Source organism: Serinus canaria, chromosome 1, assembly GCF_022539315.1.
Source record: "Serinus canaria isolate serCan28SL12 chromosome 1, serCan2020, whole genome shotgun sequence".
Taxonomy (NCBI): Eukaryota; Metazoa; Chordata; class Aves; order Passeriformes; family Fringillidae; genus Serinus; species Serinus canaria.
The window spans coordinates 26,883,504-26,908,874 of NC_066313.1; the positions used below are offsets into that span (position 1 = coordinate 26,883,504).

Sequence of the window (25,371 nt, forward strand, 5' to 3'; positions counted from 1 at the left end):
GTTGCAGTGATATAATAAGAAAATAATGGAAATATTCCCTGTCTGAGCAGGAATCCCAGAGGCCCGATTCAGGGCTGCACAGCTGACCAGGCAGCAAGAAAGACCAACCAATTTCCCTCAAGTGCACAACAAAACTACAGCAATTAGAGGGCATTTTTTGCAAATGGTGAGTTCTTGGGTCTTCTTTCACAATTTCCATGTTGAGCATCATCTCACTCTGTGAGTACATGGGAAGGCTGTTAGGCTATTTTCTATAAGAAAACAAAGCCTGAGAATTTCACACCAAGTTTCTCCTCAGCAATTTTCCAAGGATGTAAAAGAGGTTACTGAATTCCACAGCAGGCACAATTAGGTCAGCTGAAGGTAAAGACTGATGCACCAATTCTTTACAGTTTGTTTCTTTATTCAGTAAACATCTAGTTACAAGTTTCACAAATTAAAAAAGTGGGGGAGCTGACTGAAGAGGGGTCGGGGGGCCCACAGGCTGATCCAGCTTTTGTTCTGCTCCTCCCTTCTCCAACGCACACATCCTTCTGCTTCTCCGCAGATGCACCAAGGAGCAGCAGGGCAATCGAAGCCTCTGTCCCGGTGAGGGGACTGACAGGGGGTTCTAGCAGAATTCCCTCATATTCCTTTCACAGGGGACTAAACACAAACTTCAGAACCAGCCCAACCCAGCACAGAAAGAGTGGAAAGGATGGAAGAGGCAAGGTGGCAGCTCCTCATGCCCAGCACTACTGGCAGAAAGAACAGAGCCAAGGGACAGCAGAGAGGGAATGGGCAATTAATGTATTCCTTGCACATCAGTGAGATTCCCCGTGCCCCACTGCAGCACCCAATGGGGTGAAATAGAGCAATGCAGAAGATTAGTTGCTTTGTTTCAATTCTTAAGTGGGAGGGAGGTTAATACTAAATTTCAGGAGGGTCCAAGTGGTGCTTTGAAGGGGCTTCAGAGTTTCACTGTCTGTACCTGGGAGGAAAGGAAACAGAAGACATAAACAGAGTAAGTGGTGCCTAGAAAGCAGAAGACGGATAAAGACATGTTTAAACCTGATGTCTAGACATCAAAATAGCAGAAAATGTCCCTCTTCAAGCACTAGATCACATCCTAGCGAGCCCTATTCAAAGCACACTTTGAAATATAAGTAAGTACTGGTGTCTGCTGGTGTCAGAGCAGACACCAGCACTTACTTATATTTCAAACTGGATGGACAGCAAATGGTCTCTAAGTTCTACACAATGACAATATAAACACTCCACAGATTGCAATCCTACATCACATCATACTATTCCAGCCATCAGTTAAGGCTGACACCACAGGTCTTTTGTTCATGACAAAGCTAACTTAAACAGCTTCCATCTTCCCGTTCAGCACAGCATCTTCTCCAAATTCACACCTTCCCCTGCTCTCTCAAAGCGGGGAAACTCCTTTGCAACCGAAACTTCAAAATAACCTAAGATTAGTGCAAAGAAAAAAAACAACCCTATGTCTGTAAAAGGCAGCCACACAGCAGAAGACAAGGAAGGGAAACTTACAAGAGACTTGTTAAGACTTACAAGAGCGTGTAGGTAGGTTTGGGGGTGGCCACGCTGCACCCCCCACAAGGTCTGCTCCGAGTTCACCAGTCGTACCGGCGGGACTGTCTGGAGGGAGAATCCTCAGGGCCCTGGATGGCGAGACGAGTCCCTTCGGCCCGCCGGCCGCCGCTGCCGTCGTGGCGCCGGTAATCCAGGCCCCGCTGTGGCCGGAACCGCGATGTCTCTCGCCGCCACTCGTCGTCAAACGCGGCCGCGTCGCCTGCGCAGGGATACAACCGGCTCAGCTCGGGGAGCAGCACCTGGCTTTGCTGGGAGGAGGAGGAGGACACGGGCACTACTCACTTTCGTCCATGTTGATGTAGTCCTGCCTCTCCTCCTGGTCGCCTGTGCGATGGTTCCGGGAGCGCTGCATGATGTGGGCCCTCTCCCTGATGTGGTGTCCGATCGACATCTGTTCCAAGCCACTGTCCGAGTCCCTTACGGTTCGTCTTGTCTCACGGATCTGGGGGCAGGTTCCAAACGGGAATCAACATTTTCATTCCTTCTCCCAGCCCCCTAAGGCACCCTGATTCCTGCCTCCAGTACTTCAGCCAATTTGCACTGCCACCACTCCCAGGATGTCAGATGCAACAGTTACAAAGAGGGAAGAATGGATTCCCCATTGCCAGCTCTTCCCATTTCCTCCCAGGGGCCCTTGGCACGGTTCAGTGAGTCACAAGAGCACAATGTGCTCCTCGAACTGCAGCTGACTGCGAAGCCAAAGTGCTGTAGGTGGCCACCCACAAAGCCACCAAACGAAGCCTCCCCTCTCACAGCAAAGCCAGCAGCCTCCTCCTTACCCCGCCAGGTGCTGAACGCATCTCTGAGGTCTCCTGATAGACTTTGGGCCCATCACCCAGGTTGGAATAAGAGATGACAGTTGAGGAGGTAAATGTCTGGCAGTTAGCACCACTTGTCATATGCTCCTGCAAGAAGGAATAGGGAATGGTGGAAAGAAGGGATGGGAGGGAAGAAGAGATGGCATTTAATTCCTTCTCTACAATGAAGTAAGAAGTTACAATAGGATGAACATAATCCCCATGGGTCCCTTTTTCTGGAGAATACACCTTCCTGTTAAATTAATACTTATTTCTTGCTAAACATGTCCACCCACACACTTCCCTCCTCACCCCTCTTCTCTCCCTACACTCAGGAACAAGCTCTGTCACTGACTCCCAGTGATGAAGCAAAGCTTACAGCCTCTGCCACCTTGGCAGGTGTGGCTCAGTCCATCCCAAGCAGGACAGTAAAGTAAAAGACATTAGAGGGATGGCAGAAGCATCCTCAGCATTCCCCTCAATACAGAACGGTTCATGAAGGGCTCTTACCATGTTTCCAATCATGTCGTTCATCATCCCAAACATATCTATAAAGCCACCTGCCTGATAAAAAGGAAAAGAAAACATAAGAGCAGTCAGTCTGGGAAGAGACATGAGGAGAGAACCACAAACTGCCTGCTGCAAAGAAACCTGCTGCCTAAGAAGAACAACCTTTATTTTTTCTTTTCATGTTCTTTTAGTTGCGCAGAAAACAAAACCAAAACAGAATTTGGGGTTGCTGCTCTCTCCATTCTCAGGTTGCATTGCCCAACGTTCTGGCAAAGGCTGTTCTCTGAGTTTGGATCCAACTGCCGATGCACCGGGGTTTGAGAGCTTGGGGACTCAGCAAAGTTAGAAGAAATCTCAGCATGTGCACTAACAGTGATCTTAGGAAAATTTCCACCGATTGTTTTCTTTCTACCATAACAACAAATTTGCTTATTTTCCCCTACAAACACCTGCCTTTTCCATCCTGTAAACCTGAATGCTGCAGTAACACCCTGGGCCAGCAGGTCTCACAGGTTAATTGTGCAATATGTAAACAAAATTACAATGTCAGTTCAAACTTGCTGATTTCATTTTTTTTTGTTTCCTCGAGTAGCCTCTTGTTCTCGTTTCCAGCAGAGCAGTACTCACACACAATGTTATTATGCTTTGAAGTCTATGTGTTTGTAGTCTTATTAATCCTCCTCTGAGCTACAAAAATTCCGGGATGCTGGAGCCTCTTTCATTGAGGCAATTCTGCAGAGCAAGACAGCTAAAGTTGCTGGATCTGGAATAACCTATTTCCACTGTATTATTTTGGTGGAAGACGGAGATCAGCACGCTCCGAGCGCGGTGCTCTCATGTACACACAGCCATTCTCATTCCAGCCCTGTTCACCTGAAGTATTCTGCTGGCTTCTCCAGCTGCCACCACTGGCAAAGGAGGTGCAATAATCCCTCTGCCTACTGATGGCCAAGTCCTTTCCTCGCATCCTCACAGCTCCTCCATTACCTCCAGATCAGCAGCTTCTTTTCAGACATATGAGGTTATTAAGGGACTACTTGCTCTTCCCAGATATTAACTGTCCCAATTCCCATGAAATATTGTGCTATAACAGCTTTATGACTTTTCTCTGGTCAAGGTGCAAATACAACTTCCCCATATACACAGAGTTAGACTCTCTCTTCAAAAACAGCTCACGGACAGGATTAAAACATTAGAGGGGAAACAAGGTAAAGGCCTGAAGTCATAAAACAACTCAATGAGAGGTCCAGGAGAAACCAGATGCTTCCAGTTTCAGTTCAATACCTTCTTCCCTATTCCATTTACTATAAATCTAAAGCTCATCCTGGTCTTCTCAGACATTCCCATCCTCCCTACCTGGTAGGATAGCTGGTCACGCTCACAGATGGCTACATATTAGCACTGGTTGCACACAGTGCTGATGAATCTCAGTATGGAGCCACTACTTGGAAAGCCTCTAATCTGACCCAGAAAAACAGAAAACTTACCATGCCGAGCATCCCAAAGGGTGAAACAGCTCCTGCCTGCCAGGAGAACAGAAAAACAGAACAGAGAATGACTTTGCAGCAGCCAAACACTAGATCCTCATCAGAACACAGTAATCCTCCTCAGAAACAGAACTGGGAACACTCAGGCTCTACCAACAGATCAAGACAGCACCCCACGGATTCCTGGGGGTTCAAGCCATATCACCCTTAACGAACCAGACATGAGGTCATGTTCCTAAATTTCTCCCCATTGTATGAATTCACATCCTTGATAAACAACATATATTTATTCCTTTCCTCCCATCCAACCTAGAACACAGCTGCATTCAACACCTTAATACAGGTGGAACAAAGAGGAGGACCAGAACACCACTGCCTAAGAGATTTAGGCAGTGATAAAACCACCTGTGTGGAGGAGAGGGGGCTGCCCAGCCCAGGAAGGGTGGGAGACAGAAACTGAGAGATCAGTGTGAGAAGTCTGGGGCTGTACTCAGCCCCTGTGTTACCTGCATCCTGCGGCCAGCCTGGCGAGCGCCAGGGGTGGTGCCATCGGTGATGCCGAGGAGCGGCCCGAACCCGAAACTGCCAGATAGCATGCGGTTCATGTGCTGCCGGTGGATGGCAAAAGGATCCCTTTGGGAGAGGTGCAGAGAACAAGGGTGAGGACAAAGCCCCATCTAATCCACTCCTCCCAGCTTTGTGTTATTCTTACACAACTGTAAGTCCTTCCCAAGCTGAAAATTCAGAAGCCTGACAAGTCTGAGTTGTCTATGGTGATTACTGAGGCTGGAAGGACTCTCTGGATCCCATCACATTTCTTGTGACAGAAGGTTTCATACCACAGAAGCCCTCTCAGGTAGTAATTTCTGTCTGCTCAGAAGCAGGCTGGTGTTCTGCTTCAGTACTGCTCTGGAGCTGAGTATGGCCAAGGCCACTCCAGAACCTCACTGCTCTAACATCTTTTGTAGGGAGGTGCACAAAGACCTTCTTGGCTGCAAAGTGAGGGCTACACTTAATGGCACCAGGGAGCAGGAGATCCTACATATCGTCCTCTCACCCCTCCATGTACACAGACACAAACAGTGGACTGCATGGCCTGACACCTCTCTGCAGGGGTTGAGACCAAATACAGCTTTTCCATATTTGAGGGAGAAAGGGTACAATAACTGGGATCCCTAACTGGTTTTCCCTTCTTTTGCAGCTTCCACTTTGAGGGCTGCACGCACTCACACAGGTTGGTGCAGCATGAGGAGGAAAAGGAGGGTAAGGATAAAGAGTCACAGAATAGGGTGACCACAATAAGAAACTTCTGGGAAATACCATAGCTTTTTTCCTGCACATCTTGTAGCCTGCAATTATCCCTCTTCAGCATTAATAGCACAAGCTATTCTTGAGATGACAGAAGTACCCACTACTTAAAACCAATACTTTTCTGTCTCTACTGGAAATGCTTCCCATAATAAAAGCTAGACTCATACCTGCCATGTTAATGAGAACACGCTGTCATTCGGTGACTAACTGGGACATCAAGGTCTCCTCTCCTGCTAATTTGCTCACAGCTGATAAAATTCTGGCTTACTATTGATTTCATAAGCAAAAAATGGACTATTCTTCTACATACATCAATTTCACCAAATTTCTACTAGTGTCTTGTTCAACAGAATCAAATTCTTCCTGTATTACAGTCAATTCCTTATCCACTTTGGCAAGGGCTGCCAGCTTAGTGTCACTGCCAAAATTTATCAATAGCATCCAATTTCTGTACTGAGGATGGAAACAAAAACATTCAGAGAAAGGAATCCCAGGAAGAGTTCTTGGGACCTTTGTTAGATTTCAATACTCGTGTTTCAAAACTACTCGTTGTTTTCTCTTTACTTTGTTCCTCACAACTTGACAACTGCTTCAGCAGCCTTCTCCAGCTCTATTAATGACTTCCTGTGCAGAACAGCAACAAACACTGGACAGAGCAGCAGATTTTATCTATCTCAACTGCAACCCTACTTTGCATAATGAAAAAAAAAATCCTTGCGCAAAGAAAAAGATTAGTTATTATTCCAGCCCTCTCTTCCTCTCAGACAGTCGCGATGCCTTTTGGCCTACTTTATTACGCTTTCCTCCAAGACCAAGCTCCAATATCGCAGGAACGAGACCGACGCGATCCCTGTTACTCACCGCGCTGCCCCTCCGCAGGATGTCCGTGTTTGTCCCCAGCCAGCTGCGCTGCCGCGGCGCTCCCCGGGCCCGCCCGGCCTCTGCCCTCCCGGTGGGACGCGGGGACAGCGCACACTTCCCCGGGGACGATCCGTGCCGCAGCCCTCCCTCCTCCCCTCGCTCCCTGCCGCCGATCCCCCCGCAGGATGCCCACCCCGACTCACATGGCAAACATGGGATCCTCCGGCTCGCCATCCCTCATCAGCCGGAACATGCTTCCCTCGCTCGGGGGCGGCCTCTGCGGAGGGGACAGGGCGGTGAGCGCAGCCGGGGCTGAGGGCGGGGAGGGGCGGAGCGCCGGAACCGGCCCCCCCCCCCGCCCCGCCCCGCCGCCAGCCCGGGCAGGTGATGGCAGCGCTCCCCCCCGCCCCCACTCCCGCTCCCGGCCCGCCCGCTGCGCCCCTGCCCCGCCGTGCCTGCCGGTGTCGGCGGTCTCGGTTCGGCGCAGCCCGAGCCCCCGGGCCGCTCACGCCTCCGCGCCCATCGCGCCCCGGACCGCTCTGCCTCCGCCCCGCCCGCGCCGCGCATGCGCGCCTGCCCCGGAGGAGGGCGCGGGCGAGGCGGGGCCCTGCGGCAGAGCGCCCCCTGGTGCCCCCCGCGGGCGGCGCCCCCGGGCCGCAGCTCCCGCCGGGCAGCCCGGGAATGGGAATGGGAGCGAGAATGGGAAGATGCGGTGGTAACAGAAGCAGGCCCCATCGCTCCGCACAGCTTCCCTAGCAGGGGCAGGCACTGATCCCTTCTCTCTGCGGACCAGTGACAGGACCCGTGGGAATGGCCTGAAGCTGTGTAAGGGGAGGTCTAGGCTGGATATTGGGCAAAGGTTTTTCAACCAGGCTCCCCAGGAAAGTAGCCACAGCACCAAGCCTGACAGAGTTCAGGATGTGTTTGGACAACACCCTCAGGCACACGGTGTGACCCTTGGTAATGGTCCTGTGCAGGGCTAGGAGCTGGACTCCAGGATCCTGATGGGTCCCTTCCAACTCAGAATATTCTGTGATTCTGTAGTAACCCCTGTGGCTCTTGGCCAGCTGGTTCCCGGCCAGAGTCCACAGCGTTGCTTGGCTGCTGCAGAGGCAGCACTTATCCCAGGCTTCCTGCACGGCGTGAGCATGTAGGAGGCACCCACAGAGCTGTGCCGAGCACATGGACAGCGAGTGCAGGCAGTGCTCTGCTGGCGGAAGCGGGGAGGATACTTTGTAAACCAGCTGCGGGTCACCACGGACCCTGGACAACCACTGGGAATCACAGGCAAAGAGCAGGTACTTGTGTGCACTCACAGCAGTGGTAGGGTGTTGCAGCCTGTGGGAATCTCCAGAAAGCAGGGGCATGACAGCTCTGTCACCATCTCTGGGGAATGCTGGCTGCCTTCAGCTCCCGCCAGCCCCACTGGATTACAGGGAAGAGAGCAGTGAGTCATCCCAGCTCCAGCCCAGGGCACGCTTCCTCAGTGCTGCTTCTGTTGACTGTTGCATCCGGCCCACCATGTGCAGGAGCTAGGCTGGACCCGTGCCAGAGGACTGGAAATAGCAGGTTGCAAGAAGTGGTTGAGAAATTGAGCTCCTGAGTTGTGGCAGAAGCCATGTCCTTGGATTTCGGAGTCTAACAGAGGAAAATGACCCAGTAGCACGGTTCACCTGTGGAATGCATAGAGGACTTGGCAACGCTTCTTGCTCCAGCAGGTCTCAGAACTGCTTGGTATTGAGAAAGAAGAGCACTCACAGGAGGCCCCTGCCTGTGTGCATGTAGAAGGCTCTTCAGAAGTCCCTTCTGTGCACAGCAATTGCATTCTGCAGAGGCTGAAACCAAAACATCCACAATAGGGGAACTGTCGACAGCACAACGGTGCAGGATCATGAGGTGGACACAAGTCCTATGGGCAGGGCACAGGTTAAGCAGGGCCAAACCTCTCGGAGGGAGGCTGTCCACGAGTGAGCTGCTGAAACAGCTCCTGTCACCAGCTCACAGCTCAACCCTGAGTGCTGAAGTTCACACAAAGCCCTTGTTGGCGCTGCCTCAACCTCACTGATGCTGTTTCTGCAAACCTGAATCATCCTTCAGAGACCTCCAGTCTGGAAAGCTTTTCCTGTCTGGTGTGTTTTCCTTTTGCTCTGAGGCGCTCTTGGTGTTTGATTGGAGTGTGGAGTTGACCTCAAGTGTCAGGATGCAAAGGGAGGTAAAGATCTTCTAGGGCAGAAATGTAAACATCTCTTTCAGTTTTCTTTTTTTTCTTTCTTTCTTCTTTTCCCCAGATCTGGGATAAAATAAATTGCTGTCCCCTGGATACTAGTGATCCTCCCACTCCTGCAATGTCCCAGGGATGGTAAGGCTCTCTCAGTTTTTCCAAAATTATAAGTCAGGCATTGCTACCTTCAAACACAGAGGGGAAAGGAACAGAAGAGAGTCTGGAATAAACACCGCTCTGCAGATCCCTTTTCTGTCCCTAATGCTGCTCCTCTGCAAGTGCAACCCAAGGGCTGAGTTTGTGGGGGCCGAGGCTGTGCCTCTCTCTGGGCATTTCTGCAGCCTTACAGGGAATCCTTTCACCTGAGGGAGACCTTACCAAGGGCTGCATTTCCGGGGCCATTACCAGTTCAGCAAACCTCGAGGGACCCTTGCTTGCAGAGAGTCATGCTGGTGGCAAACGCTGCGTGAAACCCTGGAAGGAGGAATTAGAACGGCAACCTTTTCGTGGAATGTGGACAAGGTCTGAGGAATGCAGGATCGGTCGCTGCAGTGTTCCTAGGGGAGGTTTCTGCCCAGCACTCACCGCGTTATGCCCGATGTGCTCCAAGGGGATGGCCATTCAATAAGGAGCGACGCGGGGGTGTGAAAGAGAAGCAAGGCTCCCATCTTGCTCCTCTCACACTCTCTATTCAGGCCGCTTCTCTTTTCACCGTGAATAAAAACCATTATGTCTCTCCGTTTCCTTTCTTTCTCTTTTTTCCCTCGGAGCTGCCCAGGTTGTGCAGGGGGCGGCGGGGAGCGGGGGAAGGGCAGGAGGTGAGCGAAGGGCAGAGCGCGCAGCGATGAATGGCGCCGCTGCCCTCGGCTCCGCCTCGCCGCCGCTGCCCGCGGCCCCCCCGGCAGCCCCGGGGCCCCGGCGGCACGGCTGGCCCGGGAAAGCCAACTGAGCATCACGTGGGGAAGGCAAATAAAGGCGGGGTGAGACACCGTGCCTTGTTACCTGCTGCCGGCACGGACCGAGCATTAGGGGCGGGAAGGCAGAAACAGCTGCAGGGGCCCCGTGGCCGCCTGGAAGACAAAGAAATCCTGGTTAGCCGAAGTCAGAGCTAGCCACAGCCATCTCCTCATTGGTTCCCTTCATCTGTGCCTCTTACGTAATCCTCACCCAACAACTAACTCTGACCTCAGATGAAGGGCACCCTGAGTGAAGGACAGCTCGGATTTGATCCTCAAATGTGAAAATTCATATTTGGGATGCTACAGCCAGCTTGTGGTGGCTGCAGCTTGCGTTGTGTGGCAGCGATTACTTTCAGAATATTTTGCTCGTGTTAAGAGTGTGTCTGTCACACTGTGAGTGAGAACCACGACCTCCATCTGTGCTGCGTTAGCAAAGAGAGGCTCACAAAAAATCACGATTGAAAACATCCCTCCTCTTTCCAGTCTTCTGACAGGCTGTGTCACCCCTCGTCATTCCCTTCTCCTCCTCTTGCTTCTTCTCCTTGTGTTACCTACCCTGCTTCCCAGCCCTCCTGCAGGGCTTATTTAAATATGCTGCCTCTCAGGAAGCCATTTCCCAATGCAAAGTTGGCCGGTGGTTGAATTCTTGGGTATTTCCTCTTAAATTCGGTATACGGCATCGTGAAAGAACAAAGTGGATTATCTGCCGGGATTTTTAATGGACACAGTGCAGAAAGATGAACAGCGTGGGTTAAATACATAAATGCATTCAAACACATTCCCTCTGCACACTGAGATTTTGCTACTTTTGCTGTAAGTGGAAGGACAGATATTTTGTATTTATGTAAATCTAAGAAAATTTAATGCAAATACACATCCTCCTGCTCTTTTGTTATTCAGCAAACAGTTTGGAAGGGGTTTGGAACCACTTAGGAGTTAGCTCAGTAAATATAATTCTTAAAATACCCAGTTATTGTGTTTCGCTTTTGCTCAGAAAATGGCTCGCAGTTAGTTAGTTCAGCCTTCAAAATAAACACAAAAGTCACCGTCCCCTTTGCCCCCCATCAGAACACAGCGACATGGCTAGCAAGGTAATAGACCAAAATGCATAAATAATTGCTTCTAGGTGCATTCACCCCGCATTTGCTGGGAGCAGAAAAACAGATACCACGCATGAAAGCCCAAACACATCTCAACCACGTGCTCACCTATGATGGCACACGCCGGCGAGCTCAATGCACGCCTCAGTAGAAAAGTACCATGCTTTCTACAATCACAGAAGTAAAATAATGTAACAGAGGGAAAATATACACAAACAGGTATGTACTGCACCTAAACACATGCACACAGCTACGTAAACACCAATCTCAAACGGTACAGCACCAAATTTGTGACACTGGACGGAGAAAAGGACATTCCCATTGTTGTCTGGGCTGCAGGCAGACACGGAGAGTGTCTGTTGCACACAATGATCTGTCATGTAACTTCTGCACCTCCCTCATTTTGTCTAAGGATGTAAGTCCCCAAAAAGGATGGAATATATTCTGCTGAGTTGGCAAAGCAACTACAGACAAAGACGAGAGAACACACTGAGCAGGGACTGGCATCTGCAGAGCGCACAATGAGTGTACTTGCGTTTGCAACAAAGGGGAAAGCACAGATGGGAGAGAGGAGCAGAGAAAAGCTGCAGATCGATCTGGCAGGCGAAATGCAGAGTGGCACAGATCAGGTGGAGGAGCAGGAGTCACAGGGAAGAGCTAGGTGAGACAGTCAATGGATACCCTCAGGGCTTGAGGGAAGTAGCTGCACACGAGAAGCCGAGGGAATCTCACCACCGAGATCCAAAGGACAAGAACAGTCAGAATGCAGAAACAGGCAAGAATTTCATGAAGAAGAATTTCACATTGGATTTAAGGGGAAAAGCATAGTTGATACAACCATGCAGGGCAAAATGGGACATGAGAAAAACAAAGGAGGGGATGTGAGATGAATTTTGTACATAAGATACAGGATGTCACAAAGAGAAGCCAGGGAGAGGGCCATGGGAAGAGTGCTGCCAAGAATGCAGGTAGGAGACCAATGCCAAGAAGTAGCAGATGAGGGAAAAATTGCAAAGGGGATGGGGAGCATGGAAGGGACAACGTGAGGTTGCAGACTGCAGGTGCTGGGGAGGAAAGGAGAGCTCGCTGCTGCTTGTAGTGCTGACCCCACAGCTCCATCCCACAGGTTGCTGGAAACAAGCTCCCCTTGCACAAACAGGTGTTTGTCTGTTTGCATCTGTGGGTGCGCAGTCTGTGTCAACACGGAGCTTTGGGCACAGGAACATCTCTGAACATAATCCTTTGCTTTCTCCCCTCTAGGATGTTGTGTCAAGGCCTGTTTGTGCATTAATGTGAAGATGTCTTTGCCAAGGGATATGTGTCAATGTAATTTTGTGTTTTCGGTGGTTGAGTGTGTAAAGGAAAAGGATCCTGGAAAAGAAATCCTGGATCGGTGAGGAGAGCAGCAAAGCAATGAGCTACGCACCTTCTGACAAGCAGAAGCAGAGAGGAACAACATCTGGCCACTATATGGATTATTTTGGGTCCTATTTTTAGGTGTATATCTAGAAATTAAGATTTTCTTCATGCAAAAGAGAAGGATGAAAGAAGGGTACTTGAGTCAAACCAGGGCTGAAATGCTGATAACAGCTAGACCTGAGAAATTGGCCAGATGGGTTTTGTGAAACAGTTGAGGAAAAAAAATTAGTGCATGCATTTTCATAATTTGGTTTATTTTGGTACTAGTCTAGATGTGTATGTCTAGAGTACAGGACTGTTTTTTGGGGCAGGCACTCTGCACTGTGTGTAGCTGGGAAGAACGTCAATTAGTCAGATCATGAGAGAAGCAGCTGTAGCTGTGAAGAAGATGAGATGGCAAGGTGGGGACCTTCTACCTCCCTGTCACAGAAATCATTTATCCAATCTCTTTCATACTTTCCTTCAGGAGATACATACTTGGTGCCCTATGTTCCATGAATACCAACGGCTTTTACTGTTAAATGCTCGAACTGAGATACATTTGATTAAACTCAAGAGCACCAGCTCTAAATCCGGACTTTGCACGGAGGCTGAGTTTGTGTCTGGAGGACAAGAAGGGCTTGTGTAGCTCAATACATTTTGCAACCAGACGGATTAATAACCTTGCCTTGCACCTGTGAGAATGACTGTGTACACCTGTGTTTGTATGTGCTCATGTGCACGCTCAGTTCTGTATGTAGGTAGGCCGGCAAATGCGTGCAGATTTATTTTCTTTTTTCTTTTGTTTGAGCCTGTGACTAAGAGCGGGACAATAAAAACCTTCTGGGAAAGGTGAAGGGAATTTAGTCATTCCAGTCTGTTCAAGCTGGTAACCAAGGGCTGAAAAGCGGCTACAGGAACATCTGTTTCATTAGCAACAAATCCCTGCAGTTGCAAATCACCGCCTGCGGTTCTGCAGGAAGGACCTTCGGCTAAAGGGAGACCCGGAGTTGGGCGATGATCCTTCCCAGCCCGGAGAGAGGCACCGGCACAATGTATGTCAGAGTCCGGGCCCGAGGCGGGCGAGCGGGCGGCAGGGGTCAGTGTTGCACGCCGTGCGCTGCCCGGCCGGTGGCCGGGAGCGGGACGTCGGTGCCGGGCGAGCCGGAACCGAGCCCAGCGGGACAATGCCGGCACCCTCGCGCGCCTTCCCGCCGCCCCACGTGCCAGCAGGCCCTCCCGCCTCGCACTGCACCAAAGCGCCCCGCGCCCCCGCCCCGCCCGCGGCCAGCCAATGGGAAACCTGTTGCCAGGCAGAGAGCTCATTTGAATGGCCCAATCAGGTGTCCCAGCCCCAGCCCCTCCTTATATGGGGACCGGGGGATGCGATCGCTAATCCGCCCCCCCGCCACCGCCGGCTGCGCCGCCTACTCCCTCTACGAAGCACCGCCCACCCCCTGCCCGAGGCCCCGCCCACTCCCTCCGCCGCGCGCAGAGCGCGGGAAAAGCGCCCGGCGCTGGGCGGACGGGGGGAGAAGGGGAGGGGCGGGAGGAGCCCCGCCGCCGGGAGCGCTTCCAGCGGAGGAAGGGCGGGCAGCTGGAGTGGAAAATTCCAGGCAGGAGGCCGCGTGTCGCCAGCGCTGCCCTCCCACACGGCCCCGCAGCGCCGCTTCTCGCCTCCCCCGGATTCCTCCTGGAGAGCCAGCCCGCCTGTACGGGCGGCTCCCCGGGCTTGCTGCGGGCAGAGGGCTCGGCTCCCCTCCCCTTCCCGTCGGAGCCGCAGCACCGCGGAGCGGGGCTTTTGGCTGGCCTCGACGGGGCCGTGCAGCGCTTTGCGGGAACCCGCGGTGCGCCCCCGCTGCCGGGCGGCCGCGGCTGAGCGCACATTGTTCTAGCGGCCCGTCCCTCTCCCCTCCCTCCTCCGCCTCCCGTCCCTCTCTCCTCCCTCCCCAGGTCCCTCCTTCCCTCGTCACCGGCGCTGTATAAATCCCCTGCCCCGGCGGATCCCCCCACCGCGGGAGACCCTGGTACTTTGGCCCCTGGGGCGGGATCCTGCCGCCGCCTGCGGACCGCTGGGACTTTGCGCTCCCGCCGCTGACCCCTTCTCGCTCTCGCCCTCCCTCCCTCGCACGCTTCCCACCGGCCTCTTCCCTTCGCAACCGGGGGGCCAGAATGTCGGAAAAACGCGTTGAGGAAGCACCGGCGGAGCTGAGCGCTAAGGTGAGACACCTCCCTCCCCTCCCGCTCCCCTCTTCCCACCCTCGCAACCGGCCGCGCTCCCGGCGGGAGGGGAGGGAACGGGCTCGGCGGGGGAAGGGGGCGGGGGGGGCGGGGGCGCTCCGTGAGGTGCCCTGGCGGCGGGGGGCGCGCGCGGCCCCTCGCGCGGCGCCCGGCCAATGGGGGGGCGGGGGCGGGGCGGGGGGGGCCCCGAGGGCTCTCGCGCCCCCCGCCCCGCCCCCGCCCCCCATTGGCCGGGCGGCGCGAGCGCGCGCTGGGTTCGGCTCCGCTCGGCTCCGTTCGGAGCCGGGTCGGCGGGAGGGGGGGTGCGGGAAGCGGTGTCACGGCGGAGCAGGGGGAAAGTTGTGTGGACACAAAGCAAAGCGCGGGCCCTCGGGTGGCGGGGGAAGGAGGAGGGAGGGCTGGAATGGGGAGAGAGAGAGAGGTCCGGAAACGCCTCGGTCTTACGGACAAGGTTACCATTTTTTTTTTTTTTTTTTTTTTTTTTTTTTAATAAATCGTTAAAACTCTTCCGTGCCGCTTCTGGTTTCCACACGCGTGTGCGGGCTAAAAGTAGCTGTGACGCGTTCGCCGCTGTTTTCCTTTGTCAGGCGGGCGGATTTAACGCCTAATATGTCTTCTCGCCCGCTATGCCGCCTCTCCTCCGAGCCTTCTTTGTTTAGGCATCCCCGTCTTTTATTGCCGCTGACCGCCGGAATGTTGTTGGTTTTCCCCCCCCCTCCCCTCCCCCCGCACCTCGTTTCATATCTAGGAAAGGAAAGAAAAGAAGGAAAAACTCGAAGAGAAGGCGGTCCACAAAGAAAAGAAGAAGGAGATAGTAGAGGTGAGGCTCTTCTGAGGGACGGATTTGGTGACGTCGGGGAGGTTTTTGTGCCCGCTGTGGGTAGCAAATATGAAGGGAATACTGGAGATGAGGAAAGAGGGCAGGCCAAGGGAGCTCCACATAGAGGTAAAGGGAGAGTAGTGAGGTTTGGATAATTGTGGAGAATGAGCCTTGAAGGACTTGGTGTAGTCAGCACAGCCCATCGGGGAGAAAAAAGGTCAAAGAAGGGAATGGAGCCGAGAACAAGTGGGAGAATGTGGCACGGGAGATGTGCTCCTGCGCCCACTGGGGTATCCTGAGGCGCACAGGGAGCATGTGTTGGAGAAGGTGGGGGGAGGAGCAGTGAGGAAACGCACAGATTGATGGAGGTCGGGAGGGATCTGGAAGCAGATGTACCGTGAGCCTCGGCTAAGTCATTAGCCTGTAATCAGAGAGATGCTGTGGTTGTTGGGAGGGATGGTAGCAGCTCATCAGGATGCCAGCTCGTGGGAGACAAGGAGCTTCGTGTTGTTGGGGATGGACTGGAAGGATGGGCTTTGTGAAGGAGGGCTGGTTAGGAGGAGTGTGCAGCAGGGGTGGTGGGAATAACGGTGTTGGAGTAACAATGCACTCAAATGCATACCTGGAGTGGCTGGAGCTCTGGAACTTGTGCTTGTAGCAAAGAGCACGTGGAAATGTCATCCTGGCACCAATTTCTGCTCTGACTGGTTTGTTTCATTCAGGATGAGGAGAACGGAGCTGATGAGGATGATGAAGAGAATCCTGATGATGTGGATGAAGAAGAAGGGGGTGATGAGGATGAAGGTAGGGAAAATTAAAGGAATAGGAGGCTGAAGAGGAATAGAGGATTGTGGAGGGAAATTCTCTCTCTGATCCCTCTTGACTGTGAGATTACATTCCCTTAAATGCTGCTTCAGTTTAACCCATGATTTTCCTTTCTTGCTTGTGCTTAGAAGCAGATGAGAATGGGCAGGAGCAGGATGGCCACGCAGAGAAGCGATCTGCAGAGGAGGAGGAGGTGAGTAGTAGTGTGAGAATAATGGAGGGGAGAGGGAATGGGGCTACTTGCTGTTTGTTGATCAAATCCATGTGAATGCTGCTGCTGAGAATCTCAAATAGGCCTCGGGTCTCACTGCTTCAGGAGCAGACAAGTAAACAAATCTGATGTGGCGAGGGGATTGTAAATCACTGGATGCTCCTTGTAGGATCCAGACCCTTCCACCAGCAGTTGTGGTACTCAGTAAGTGAAAGAGTCGAGGTGCTGGAGGTTGTGCTTGGCAATGACCTCTGAACTACCTGTGTCTTCTGGGCTTCGGGCCAGGAGGTGGAGTTGTAAAGGTGCGGTGGCTGAAGGGTCTGACCTTCCACATTAAGGGCAGACCCTGAGATCTGTCTGGAGTGGTGTGAGCCTCAGCCTCTTGCACCTCCTGGAAGTGACAGCATGGGTGTGGTGTCCCTCTGGATAGAACTGTCCACATCTTAACCACGACCAACAAAACAGTTGTGTCAGGCACTCCAGGGTGCTTTAGAGGGGGTGGGCTGAACAGAGATTTCCATATGGAGGAAAGAGCAGCAGTTAAGAATTTTATGGAGAAATTATGTACCTTGGGGTGGTGACTGTTTGATGGTAACTCTTTCTTTTTCCTCCCCATGGCTGATGCAGGATGAAGTGGATCCAAAGAGACAGAAGACAGAAAATGGCTCTTCAGCTTGAGTCCTCCCCTCCCATCTCCCCTGTTCCGTCCATCTCTCCTCCTCCATTCCAGCCTGTGCTTGCACTGCCCGTTAGCCTCTGGCTTCACACAATCTCAGATGAGGAAAGATTAGAAATGCTCTCAAACGGGGAAGACAGCAGTTCCCTTCTCTCCCAAAGACCTAGCCCGTCCATGACATCATTCCCCAGCTGAAATTTCCCCCGTCCCTGCATCCCTTCACCACGCCCCACTTCCCAGTGCTCCTCTTCCCTCAAGAATCTCATGGTTTCCTGGGCACACCACCTCGCCAGGCGCTTCACGTGGCAAAGCACCTCCCGTCCCCTTGTCACCTGCCCACCTGTTTTTGTCACTGGTGTGAGATTCTTGAGAGCTCCCGCTCCCCAGCCCTGCTGCCAGAGCTCCTCCCTGAGCCAGGAGGTGCAGGCACAGATCTCATGGTGCGTTCCCCAGTCCCAGGCCTCTTCTCATCCTGCAGCTTTCCCGCTGAACCCTGAGAGACAAAGAATATTACAAGCAAATAATGGTTCTATTAAGCGACACACGGAGACAGGATTTATTTTAAGCTTTTCTTTTTTTTTTCCAAGTTTACATGACAGCAAGCTGGCCCTCGTGAATTTTTTGGAAGATAAGGGTTGCTTTTATATATGAATTTCATCTGAGCTGTGTATTTTTTTAATTTGGAGGCTTTTTTAAAACAAATCAAGAGAGACACAATTGGGGACCAAACTTTGATTTCCATTTTTTCCCTTCAGATTTTCTTGTGACCATTTTTTGTAAATTAAAGGCAATATAGCCACAGCGTTTTCTATGGCACAGACATCACGAGGATGATAGATATAAATATATATATTGTTTTCAACAAGCACTGTAAATAAAAGCGTTTAAAATGTTTCAAACCGCTGGTGTGCATGGCTGTGTCTTGACATCCTGCAGGGGTCGGTGGGAGTTGAGGGCAGTGGGGGTGGAGAGGGGAGCCGGAGGTTGATCAAAGGACACGTGTTGGGTATTTAGGGGCCCCTTGCGGCCGCGTGTTTGGGTCCTCGCCCTGTCACGCTGCGGTTACAGCGAGGGCATGGCACAAACGCGGGACGAAGCTCCAGGGCTGTCCTGAGTCTCTTGAAAGTGCTGTTGGGCAGAAGTGGTTTGGGAAAAGAAAGCAAGCTGTAGCTGCTGGCTGCAGCCCGGTGTTGCTGCTGTCCCGTGGCCCCTGCCCTGGCTGCCTTCAGGCGTGACTCACGGCTCCAGTCGCAGCGACCAGGGAGCGCTCCGAGAGGCAGGAGCTTCTGCTCTTTGTCCCGCCAGCTGCCTTGGGGAGAGCTGTCAAGCGTTTGTCTTTTTATCTGAGCAGACCTTTAAAGCTGCCGTTCGTGTTTCTTCTTTCTGAACTCGTGCTTTGGCAGCCGCGCAAGGAGCCACCGGGAGCTGTAAATAATACCAACTTTTGTGTGAGCGTCAGCGGCTTTGTGCTGCTCCGGCTGCAGCGGCGGATCGGGCTCTGGAAGCGCCAACCCTTACTCGTCTCCAGAGGGGCAAAGCATCCCTGGAGATGGTATTCTCTCCCGGTGCCGGTGTCGCGCTGCGGGGCCGCGCGCAGGGACAAAGCTGCTGCCAAGTCCCCGCTGCCCGCGGTGCCTCCCGGGCGGGGTCACGCCGCACCTCGCAGCCCGTTCCTGGTGGAGCTGCCGGCAGCTGGAGCCGCAGCCAGCGGGGGATCCTTGCCCAGGGAGCCGCGGTCCGAGAGCCGGTCCTGCTGCCTGCGAGTGACCCGCACCGCCCTTTCCTGCTCCCGCCGGGATCAGTGGGCTGCTCCAGCCCAGGAGTGACCCGCACCGCCCCGGGGATCAATGGGCTCCTCCAGCCCAGGAGTGACCCGCACCGCCCCTGGGATCGATGGGCTCCTCCAGCCCAGGAGTGACCTGCACCGCCCCTGCCTGCTCCCGCCTGGGATCGATGGGCTGCTCCAGCCCGCGCGTACCTCGGAGCCGCGCTGGTGCCGTTTGGTATGCCCAGCGTTCCTCCATTAAAAAAAAAAAAAAAAATTACAGATTCCTGTCTCTGCTCCAGATTTGGGCAAGTCCACAGGACTTCCCCAAACTTTCTGCTTGGCAGCCAGCTTTTACTGCTCAGTACTGAAGACGAATTATCAGGGGATGATACCATCTCTGCACAGGCAGATTAGAGTTTTCATACTTCCTCCCCACCACCCGTGCAGTGCCTGGCTGAGGGGAGTGAAAAGTGTGCTTGCTAATGAGAAGTCATGGAAGCATAATTCCATCTCTGCTTCCTATGTGGATGCAACAGCAGTACCACAGGCTCTATCCAGGCAGTCATCCAGAAGGAAGTGGGGCAGCAGCTGATTGTTAGGCCAGCACTAGCAATGCGAACTTTCCTTCCTTTTTCCCTTCCTTTCCTTTGAGAGAAATACTGCAGGACAGAGGGAAGTGACAAAGGGCTGCCAGACAGCTTCTCCATGTCTCTATGGGCCCCTTGATTCCCCAGTTTCTACTATTTCTTCCTCTTAATTCATTTTTATTGAACACCTTTGTCATTGTCTGTGGATAGTTAGAAGATGCAGCTAGAGATACAGAAATAGAAAAATATCTGCTTTGGGGTTTTTTTCACGTTGGTGACCTGCAGGGCATCATCTCTGACTTGAGGTGAGGGCTACAGATAACACAATAGAAAATCACACTGCTTCTTCCTTTCCTGTAGATCTACGAAGATCCATGCAGAATCCAGTGGTATTTTGGCTGACAGAGTGAGCTCAGCAAGCAGTAGCATAGGTTTCCAGAAAAAGTTGAGGATGCAGTGCTTTGCACTGTGCCTCATTTTGAGCCTGCCTGCGTGCTTGGTTTGTGTCCGAGCCTGCAGGTTTATTCATCTTTCAGCCCAATTCTTCTCCCACAATGAGATCAGTCGTGTTGTGCTGGTGTCATCAGGGTAAGAACAAAGCCTGTCTCCACCAGTGATTCCTCAGAAATGATGATGCCTTTTCGGGGCCTTATTCGCCTTCCTCGTCTCTGTGCTAATTCTCTGCTCATTTCATTTAATTCCTGTGGCCATCTGTTAACCTCATCAGCTGGGGGCAGAACTCCCTCAGCTGTCCCTTCCTTGCTTCCCATGGAACCTGCTGCGAGCTTACAGCAGATCTGCTCCTGCCAGCCAAGCAGCGCCGGAGATTTCCTTCTTTCTCATCCTCCTACTCCTCCTCCTCCTCCTCCAGGTCTGCTTGCTTTGAGGGAATTGTGGAGGTGTCGCAGTCGTGCTCTTGCAGGCTCTGCTAAACTTCTCTCTAGACTGACAGTTTCTGCTTCTGATGGCCCTTTGGTGTGGTCTGGAAAAGCAAACGCTGACACCAGTGCAGAGAGCAGGTAGAGCCACCTGTGAGGTCTTAGCTAGGTCCCTGTCCTAGCTTGGATGAGCGAGTGACCCCTTGCTCCTTGGCAGGGGTCACTGGACAGGTGGCAGCTGGGCCCACCACAGTGATGAGCAAACCTCCTGAGGGCTGTGGTTGTGAAAGGGGTGCCAAACCTAAGGGACAGCTCTGGCTGCTGCAGGTGACCAACAGCACTGCCTTGCTGGGTGAATAAAACCAGATGTAGCTCTGGGATCAGCTCTGATGTGACCCAGAGAGTTGGTAGGAGTCTTGAGATGTCCCTTTTCACCTACTAATTTGTGCCATATGGGAAGAAATAGAGGCCTGCCATTGAAAATGTGAGCTGAGTCTGAAGATGTTTTGAAGTTCTGAGCCCAGAAATGAATGCTCTTTGTATCTTATAGCTGCCACCTTCTCATTTCCCCGTAGGCAAATGATCCCCTCTGCCCAGCTTCTTTTGTCTTTCACACCAGTCTTATCTCAACAGATGATACAAGACCGGAATAATCAAAACCAACACATGGGCAGAGTCGTGAACCCTCCTTCAGACCTGGAAAAAGTGAGCCCTCCAGCCACTGCTGGTCTGGGAGGAAAACCCTTCTTGCTTCAGGAAAGTCCATAATCACCTTGTTGCACTAGCTTTATAAAAACAGGGGAGACCAATTATTCCTCCTGTCCCCCTGGGATCAAGGGTTCTTTAGTCCCTCTGCCTAGGAGACACATTGCTCTGCCAGGTCCCTTATGCCATATGGGAAACTGAAAGCACTTGCCTTCCCAGATCCTTAGGAAGGCCGTGTACTTTTCCCTCCCACCTCTCTCTCTTATTTCAGACACGGAGTCAAAGCCAGCCATGCTCGTGGCTGCTCCAGTCTGTTGTCTCAGGGAAGGAGTCTGTGTTTACATGTGTGGGCTCAGGCTCAGGACAGATTGCAGATGGATGGGACGTCTCATCAGTGGGTGAATTTGGGGTTTCCTTCTGTGCTGAGCTGACCCCAGCTGGACCCCAGAAGCCCACCAAAGCTGCTCTAATGCTCCCCTTCTCAGCAGGATGGGGGATAGAAAATACAGTAAAGGCTCACATCAAGAAAGGTTCATGGATCAAGATAACAATAGGGAGAGATCATTCACCAATTACTGTCACAGGCAAACCAGGCCTGACTTGGGGAAAATTTAATTTAATTTATTAATAATCAGATCAGAACAAGATAATGAGGAAATAAAGCCAACTCTTAAAACACCTTCCTCTCATCCCTCCTTTCTTCCTGGGCTCACTTTCACTCCCAATTTTCTCTATCTCCCCCCCTCCAGCAGTGCAGGGATTTGCAGCCAGTTCATCACATGTAATTTCTCACAGAATCCACCCCTGGAGCCCCTCCATGACTAAAACCCTGCCATGTAATCCCAGTACTATTCCCTGGTGAGCTTTTATGGTTTTAGCAAAGCCTGGATAGTCACAGGGGTGAGGAGAGACCTAAGGTCTCTTAAGTGTTCAAGGGTCTCAGCCACACAGCACAGCTCAGGGGCCCGGCGTGGTGCCACCAAGCACAGCTTTGCTCTCGTGGGAGGCATATCCTGTTAGAGAGAGAAGAAGGGGCTTCACTGTCTCAGAAGGGCACACAACTCCTGTGTGTGCCGTGGGTGACATCTGACTGATGCTGCTTGTCACCAGGGGGCTGTAGGAGCTGCACATTCTGCAGACCTCTGGTGGGTTTTGAAATGACGTTTCTTGCTCCCATTCTCTACCATGTATCTAAAACTCTGCATCTCAGAGCATCCAGGTCAGCTTCTCCAGTGTCCTGTCCTTATTCTCAGTTCAGTCCCTTCAGCCACGCAGTGGGGGCATGTCAGCAGGGTGTTTGGCTACATGTCCTGCAGTGAAGGATCCTGTCCCTAAGTACAAAATGTTACCAGGGCTCCCTGCAGTGTGAGATGAATCAAAAATAGCCCTGTGACTACCTGTGTCTATCAATACCTCGCTGGCAGCTCAGGTAGACTCATGGCTTAGACTTTCCCCAGTCTTACAACAATTCATGCATCATTTTAGGATGCATTTGCTAGGCTAAACAATTGGTAATGAAAACTTTCAAAGCCCCTTGCCTGAAGCACCCTTTGGCAGCACAAAAAGGTCTTTGCTGGACAGCACTCCCCAGCATAAGCCGAGCACAACCCCAGGTAGGCTTGTCCATAAGCACACCAGAAAACTTATAGCTGGTTGCTGTTTTCTTTTGGGAAGTTTCTTGGTACTTATAAATATTTTCCTGTGTCAGATCCAGTTTTCAAAAGAGCTGAAGCTGTTGAATATGGCTCCAACAAACCTCCTGAGCTTCCAGGACAGCAGCATGGTAAATACGGACCCAGATTTGAGCTGGGAATTTGATGTTTCTTCACAAGGTAAATTTCACAGAAGATTCAGTAGGGATGTTTGGAAAAGCCAGCCTTGTAATTCAAATGAGTCAGGAGGTTTTTCTCATAACTAAAGAAAATACAGACTGCTTCAGGGTCTGTGAATCCCTTTCCATAGCTGTGGGAATAAGCATTGTGGTATGGCATTGCTAGTGGTGTGCCATGCTGACTCTAGTGCCTCACTGGGAGAGGATCCTGTTCTGCCTCAGTTTCTCTATGCTTTAAAGGGCTTGCAGATCAAATCCTGACTCCAGATCAAATCTCCCATCTGTGGCAGAATCCCTGTAGGTGTTCCCAGCATCCCCCAGGGCTGTTTATGCTTTAACTTCCAAGTGTGAAAAGCCTGCAGATGGGATTCCAGACTGGAGACAGGAAGGAGGACGGGGTGTCACGGAGTTGGGACGGAGTGGTGGCACCTGTGGTGTCCCGGTGCTGGACAGCACAACGCTCAGTGCTGCACATGTTCCTATCCCTGAGGACTCCGGGGTGACCTCCAGCAGGACCAAGTCCTCCTGCCTCAACTCAGCTGGGGCACAAAGGCTGAGCCCCAATCTCTTTTCCCAAGCCCTCTGCATGTGCTTGTGAAACACTGAGCTGTGTTTCGTGTCAGGTACACACAGGCAGCGTGTGCATTTGTGATTGTGATATGTGTGGAAACCCACCATGGGACAGTTATAGAGATGAATTCTAATAAAAACTGAGAAAAGCAAAGCATGGAAGAAGGCCTTTGAACCTACCCTTTGTTTGCAATTAACCTTTATAAGCCTTGAGTTGATTTAGGAGCATTTGAATTAAAGCTTTAAGGATGTTGCTTTTTGACAGGAGCTTTCTGCTTGTAGCTAAGCCTTAAAGAGTTCTGCAATAATAACCTTTTGAACTATAATTTTAGAATATTGCTTGTAGTAAGGATCTTTGAAACTATAGCTTTAGAATATATAAAAAGGAAACCTGCTTATCTCACACCTTAACAAAACAGTGACAAGCAGCTTCAGAAAGGAAGATGGACATCAACTCAAGGACTAATAGTTTCAACCAAGGGAAGCTGGACATCACTGTTATGAGATTTATGGTCCTTGCCATCAAAAGGTGGACCCACATCTGGAATCTGGACCTCACCAGCTGGGAGACTTCTTCCTTCTTTCAGAAACTGAACCACCACCACCTGGGATACTCATTTTTCTGGGATACATCCTGAGAAAAACTGCATCACAACAGTGTATAGAATTGTGACGTGAAAATTGGGAATAGAAACTGCTGAGAAAGCTTATGGGTTCCCCTATAAATACCTGTGAGCCCCAACTATGGGTGTGCAGTTGGAGGGAGAACTGCCCCCACTGTACCCAGCGCTGTGTTGCTCATCCTTTACCATAGTAATTAATAAATTGAATATTGGCCCAGTCAAGCTTCTCATTTATAAGATGCTGAAAGAGAGCAGCACCCTGGGAGAGCCAGCAGCACAACCAAACGTGCCTCAGACCGGCGCCTCTCAGCGTGGAGGGCTCACCTCATGTTGCTTTTCTTGATCCTCTGGGACAGATTTATCCCAGGGAGGGGCAGGGCTGGAGCCCTTGAAGCGCCGCTTTCCCGCCTGCCAAGGGCCCCCTGGTGGCACCCAGCCCGACGTGTCCCTGAATGCACGACTGGAGCAGGCTTCATCCCCCTGTCCCTGTCCCCAAAATGCCGGGCACAGGGCGGGCTGGAGCTGGGAATGGCTCTGCTCACTCGCCAGCGGTGAAGCCGGAGAGCTGGGAGGTCCAGTCATGGTCAGGTTGGTCTTGGCTGCTGTCCACAGGATGGTTTGAACGCACACAGGTGTCTCTCTCTGGCTTCAGGAGGCACAGTCCTTGCCCTAGACAGTCCAAGGCAAGCCCAAGGGACCTCCACTAGAAAGGCACATATGGATTTTGGACCCTTTCCCAGAAGGGCTCCTTCCCTTACTGGATCCCCGGGCTAGAGCACTGCAGTTTGACTGTCCCACCCTTAGGAGGTAGAGCCTGTTTGTCTCACTGTCCACAGCTTCAGTTCTGCATGGCAGCAATAGCATTTTTAAACTTTTCTGTCCTTTCCACCCTCAGCACAGTTTATCATCCACTCAGCTGTGCCCAGTCTGTAGGAACATGCCATGGAAGTCTTTTTAGTTCTTCCCTGTTTTAGTTACACACTCACATTTTTTCCTCCTCCTCCTTTTAAACCAAAATTTTACATTGGTCTGTCTTAGACCCCATGAAGGATCATATTATCAGAAATTGTGGCAGTGAGTGTGTAGCCAGGGGCTGTCATTCCCTGTGGCTCTGAGACAGGAAGGCAAGCTTGAAAGAGCATCTCTTGGAACTGTTTCCTCATGAAAACAGCTGTAAGGTGGAATCCCACCCCCAAGAACCTGGGAAGGTTTCCAGATCATCTTCTGACCCTTGAATGAGTATGCCTCTTCCCTTTGAGGACTTCAGTTTTTATACATTGAGCCCAAACATTTGTTTTTCACAGACCAGGAAATGCTGCTGCTCTTGGCTTGGTTCAATTTTTTCCCTTTTTGAATAACTGCTCTTGTGCCAGTACGACTGTAGCCTCCTTTT

The 25,371-nt window shown here is 51.9% G+C and overlaps 2 protein-coding genes across 4 annotated transcripts; one reads left to right on the forward strand and one right to left on the reverse strand.

Annotated features, from left to right (window-relative positions):
• Positions 1-382: 382 nt before the first annotated feature.
• On the reverse strand, positions 383-7,116 carry MLF2 (myeloid leukemia factor 2). Of its 2 annotated transcripts, XM_009102625.3 has the most exons (9): positions 7,021-7,116; positions 6,769-6,842; positions 4,900-5,026; positions 4,394-4,429; positions 2,907-2,960; positions 2,379-2,504; positions 1,882-2,041; positions 1,558-1,798; positions 383-970 (listed from the first exon to the last, which is right to left on the reverse strand). In XM_009102625.3, the coding sequence occupies exons 2-8, from the start codon at positions 6,816-6,818 to the stop codon at positions 1,620-1,622; spliced, it is 732 nt and encodes a 243-aa protein (XP_009100873.1). In that variant the 5' UTR covers positions 6,819-6,842; positions 7,021-7,116; the 3' UTR covers positions 383-970; positions 1,558-1,619. The 2 variants fall into 2 exon arrangements, with proteins under 2 accessions (XP_009100873.1, XP_050831466.1); XM_050975509.1 differs by lacking the exons at positions 383-970; positions 7,021-7,116 and adding an exon at positions 1,220-1,454.
• A 7,112-nt stretch (positions 7,117-14,228) lies between these two features.
• On the forward strand, positions 14,229-17,915 carry PTMS (parathymosin). Of its 2 annotated transcripts, none has more exons than XM_030234556.2 (5): positions 14,229-14,463; positions 15,233-15,304; positions 16,027-16,108; positions 16,258-16,322; positions 16,968-17,915. In XM_030234556.2, the coding sequence occupies exons 1-5, from the start codon at positions 14,416-14,418 to the stop codon at positions 17,016-17,018; spliced, it is 318 nt and encodes a 105-aa protein (XP_030090416.2). In that variant the 5' UTR covers positions 14,229-14,415; the 3' UTR covers positions 17,019-17,915. The 2 variants fall into 2 exon arrangements, with proteins under 2 accessions (XP_030090416.2, XP_050832874.1); XM_050976917.1 differs by lacking the exon at positions 14,229-14,463 and adding an exon at positions 14,873-14,935.
• The last annotated feature ends 7,456 nt before the right edge of the window (positions 17,916-25,371 follow it).

Bases quoted from the DNA above. Each gene is read 5' to 3' on its own strand.
- MLF2 (XM_009102625.3), bottom strand. From the start codon at position 6,818: ATGTTCCGGCTGATGAGGGATGGCGAGCCGGAGGATCCCATGTTTGCC. The intron at 5,027-6,768 runs GTGAGTCGGGGT...CCTCTCCCAAAG, and splicing joins GAGGATCCCATGTTTGCCAT to GGATCCTTTTGCCATCCACC. The intron at 2,961-4,393 runs GTAAGTTTTCTG...CCTTTTTATCAG, and splicing joins CCTTTGGGATGCTCGGCATG to GCAGGTGGCTTTATAGATAT.
- PTMS (XM_030234556.2), top strand. From the start codon at position 14,416: ATGTCGGAAAAACGCGTTGAGGAAGCACCGGCGGAGCTGAGCGCTAAG. The intron at 14,464-15,232 runs GTGAGACACCTC...TTTCATATCTAG, and splicing joins CGGCGGAGCTGAGCGCTAAG to GAAAGGAAAGAAAAGAAGGA. The intron at 15,305-16,026 runs GTGAGGCTCTTC...TGTTTCATTCAG, and splicing joins AGAAGAAGGAGATAGTAGAG to GATGAGGAGAACGGAGCTGA.